The 3456-nt window shown below is 50.7% G+C and overlaps 1 protein-coding gene across 1 annotated transcript in view; it reads right to left on the bottom strand.

Moving 5' to 3' along the window:
- Positions 1-250: 250 nt before the first annotated feature.
- Positions 251-3456, bottom strand: part of SLC45A4 (solute carrier family 45 member 4) — a gene marked incomplete at its 5' end in the record, with an annotated part of 17110 nt that continues 13904 nt past the window's right edge. The window contains 2 exons of the mRNA XM_015829304.1: positions 251-808; positions 3192-3403. Coding sequence (XP_015684790.1) covers positions 443-808; positions 3192-3403 — 578 coding nt within the window. The remainder of the gene's footprint in view (positions 809-3191; positions 3404-3456) is intronic.

Here is a 3456-nt window from a genome sequence, read left to right as displayed (position 1 = left end):
AGAGAGAGAGAGAGAGAGAAAGAGAAAAAAAAAATGGGGGTGGAACTTGTCCAAATGAATAATTTGAGGGGGAAAAAAATAAGAGAAAAGAACGCCATGACTTTCAAAATAATAATTAAAAAAAAAAAACCAGAAGGCTGTTTTCCTGCCTGTTGATAAAAACCGCCTTGGAAATCCCCCCCACCCCAAAAAAAGCATTTTTCTTCGTTAAAAATACCTGGGCGAAAGGAGATTTTTTTTCTGGATTGTAGAGAAAGCCGTCGCCCTGAAAATTCTCTGGGCTCTACAATTGCGTGAAAGAACCTTTTCTCCCTAAAAGCCTCCCCCCACTTAAAATCCCCTGCTGCAAATTAAACCAGCAGGGCTTGTCTGCTAAAAATTTAAAATTCTGCTTTGAAGGATGTTCTGGCTTGGAATGTGCGTTGAGGGGGCCGGGACGCCTTCAAACGGCCGATTCGCCTTCCACCTCCGGCGCGGCGGTTTCCTTCCCGCGGCCGAGCTTGATCACCATGGGCTTCTCCTCGTTCCCGCCGCTGCTTTCGGCCGCGCCGGGTGGGGCCAGCTCCTTCTGCTCTTCCTTCGAACTCTCCCCAACATCTGGGTAAATCACCAAGAAGGTGGCCGTCAAGAAGCCCAAGAAAGAGCCCACGGACGCCACCACTGGAATGACCCGGACGGAGCCCACCGCATCCACCACTCCTCCCAAGGCGGAAGCTACCAGGATCTGGGAGATGTAGACCTGGCACGACAAGATGGCGCAGTCGATGCCAAAGCCTCGCTTGGAGTTGCCGGGGCTGTGATGGATGTACTGCGAGAAAGAGCAAACGAGAAAAAAACAGAGACCAAGGTAAAGGAGTTGCCACTGGTGCATCTGAGCAGGTTTTCGGATCCCTTGAAGGAACCAACAAGGGGGGGGGGTGTCTCAGAAGGGAATCTTTGTGGCTCAGGGTTGAACTGTGGACTCCTCTGAGCTAGCGGACATTCCATGACCCAACTAGGTAACGCCATCAGTGCTAGAAGGGAGTGGGGCTTGCAGGGTGGAGGAGGGCTGTGGGGTCCTTGGTGCTCTCTGAGCTTGGTGGGTTTTCACGCAGATGTTTCACGGCTCAAACTAGGTAACGTCATCAGTGCTAGAAGGGAGTGGGGTTTACACGGAGGAGGAGGAGGAGGAGGAGGAGGAAGAGGAGGAGGATGACTATGGAGTCCTTAATGCTCTCTGAGCTTGGTGGTTTTCTTGCAGATGTTTCACGACCCACCTAGGTAACATCATCAGTGCTAGAAGGGAGTGGGGTTTGCAGAGAGGAGGAGGAGGAGGAGGAGGAGGAGGAGGAGGGGGNAGGAGGAGGAGGAGGAGGAGGAGGAAGAGGAGGAGGATGACTATGGAGTCCTTAATGCTCTCTGAGCTTGGTGGTTTTCTTGCAGATGTTTCACGACCCACCTAGGTAACATCATCAGTGCTAGAAGGGAGTGGGGTTTGCAGAGAGGAGGAGGAGGAGGAGGAGGAGGAGGAGGAGGAGGAGGAGGAGGAGGAGACCTGTGGGATCCTTGGTGCTCTCTGAGCTTGGTGGTTTTCTTGCAGACATTTCGCTACCCAACTAGATAATGTCATCAATGCTACAAGAGACTGGGGTTTGCTCTCTGATTATATCCAAGTGGGTTACCAACCACTAAGAACCTACCAACTCCGACAGGGCCATCCCCTACTATATAAAAAGAGAGCAAACACCACATTCCCTTCTAGCATGGAACCTGGTTCAGGGCTGGGTGCAGCTGCTGTCAAGGCCCAAATGGTGGCCTTAAGGAGACACTCCCCCCCCCGTCACCTCCTGCATCCCTCGGCCTCTCTCAGAGACAACCCTGATCGTACCTGTGGATCCCCAGGTGATCTCTGAGCTGGGTGGTTTCCTTGCAGACATTTCATTACCCAGCTAAATATCACCATCAGGGTTATACGTGGCAGGAGTGTCCTTGGGGATTCCTTGTTTAAACTATTGTCTACTGTTAGCTTGGGGCGACCTGTTCTCGTCCAGCCAAAATGTTCTTGGATCTACCTGGACTTTTACGAAAACCTGCCACAAGGCTTCTTGGGCAGGCATGTATCTGGCAAGGAGGAGGTGTCTGGGCCAAAACTTGAGCAGAAGCTCCTCGTGGCAAAGATGGAGCAGCCTTTGTCAGACCAACCAAGATGGACTGGATAAATTGGGACGCTTAGGAGAGTTCGTTGAGATGGAACCTTAGAAAAGGGTTGAGTGGTGGAATCTGCTACGCATTTAATTCCTTGCTGATATAAGACAGAACGGATGTCATTTCACATCAGGAGGAGAGATACAAGGGGCCTACAGGTCAATGCTGGAGCACATGGTTTACTAACCGAAACCTGAAACCTGTTTAGAACACAGAACACAGAATCATAGGGACCTCGGAGGTCTTCTAGTCCAACCCTAAACCAGGGGTAGGCAACCTTGGCTCGTTTATGACTCGTGGACTTCAACTCCCAGAATTCCTGAGCCAGCCATGCTGAGGGGAAAGGGAGAGGTTTCCAAGCTGAGCCATGCTGGCTGAGGAATTCTGGGAGTTGAAGTCCACGAGTCACAAAAGAGCCAAGGTGGCCTACCCCTGCTCTATACCCATCCCAATCAAATAGTTGTCCAGTCTATTTTTTGGAAAACTTCCAGTGATGGAGCACTCATAACTCCAGGAGACTAGCTGCTTCCACTGATTAATGGTTCTCATGAAATTTCTCCTGACTTCTACTCATGCTGGCTGGGGAACTCTGGGAGTTGAAGTCCCTCAAGTCTTAAGGGTGCCAAAGTTGGACATTCCTGGTTTAGTGGCATTGTGCAAATCCAAAAATGGGCGGACACAATATCAGATTGGGCTGGTTGTCCGAGTCCAGAGAGGACAGCCAAGGAGAAGTTCTTTAGAAGGTCTCAGGCCAAGGTGGGGGAGGACTTCTCCTTCCCCAATACACACGATTTGTGCCTAACGGTATGGATGGATAGGTGAGGGACCCCACAGCTCTAGGAAGAGGCGTCCACAGTTCACCCTCCAACCTTGAAGGCAAGAGATGATCTGCTACTTTGACTGGAAGCACCTCTATCAAATCCTGGAGAACCAAGACATTCCCATCTCTGATCTAACTGGTGTCCTTCAACCCCTGGTGTTCTTCAACCAGTCGTAAGGCCACATACCTCCTTGATGTCGTGGTACTGTCCCAGAAGTGCATACGGGCAATAGGAGATACTCATGGAGACAATTCCCATGGTGCTGATCATGATCATGGCAACGTAGACGTTGGGAAATATGGCCATCACTGCGGTGCCGATGGAGAATCCGAGGGTGCCCAAGATGTAGATGATTCGTATGCTCAAGTCATAATTGTCCAAGTATTTCTGGAGTAAAGCTGGAAAAGGATGAGCACAAGTCACAGTTACACCACATTCTGAACATCTACAC

Source organism: Protobothrops mucrosquamatus, unplaced genomic scaffold, assembly GCF_001527695.2.
Source record: "Protobothrops mucrosquamatus isolate PMUCROS unplaced genomic scaffold, P.Mucros_1.0 scaffold5807, whole genome shotgun sequence".
Taxonomy (NCBI): domain Eukaryota; kingdom Metazoa; phylum Chordata; class Lepidosauria; order Squamata; family Viperidae; genus Protobothrops; species Protobothrops mucrosquamatus.
The sequence above is the reverse complement of the archived record's forward strand: the minus strand, read 5'-3'. Positions and strand labels throughout refer to the sequence as shown.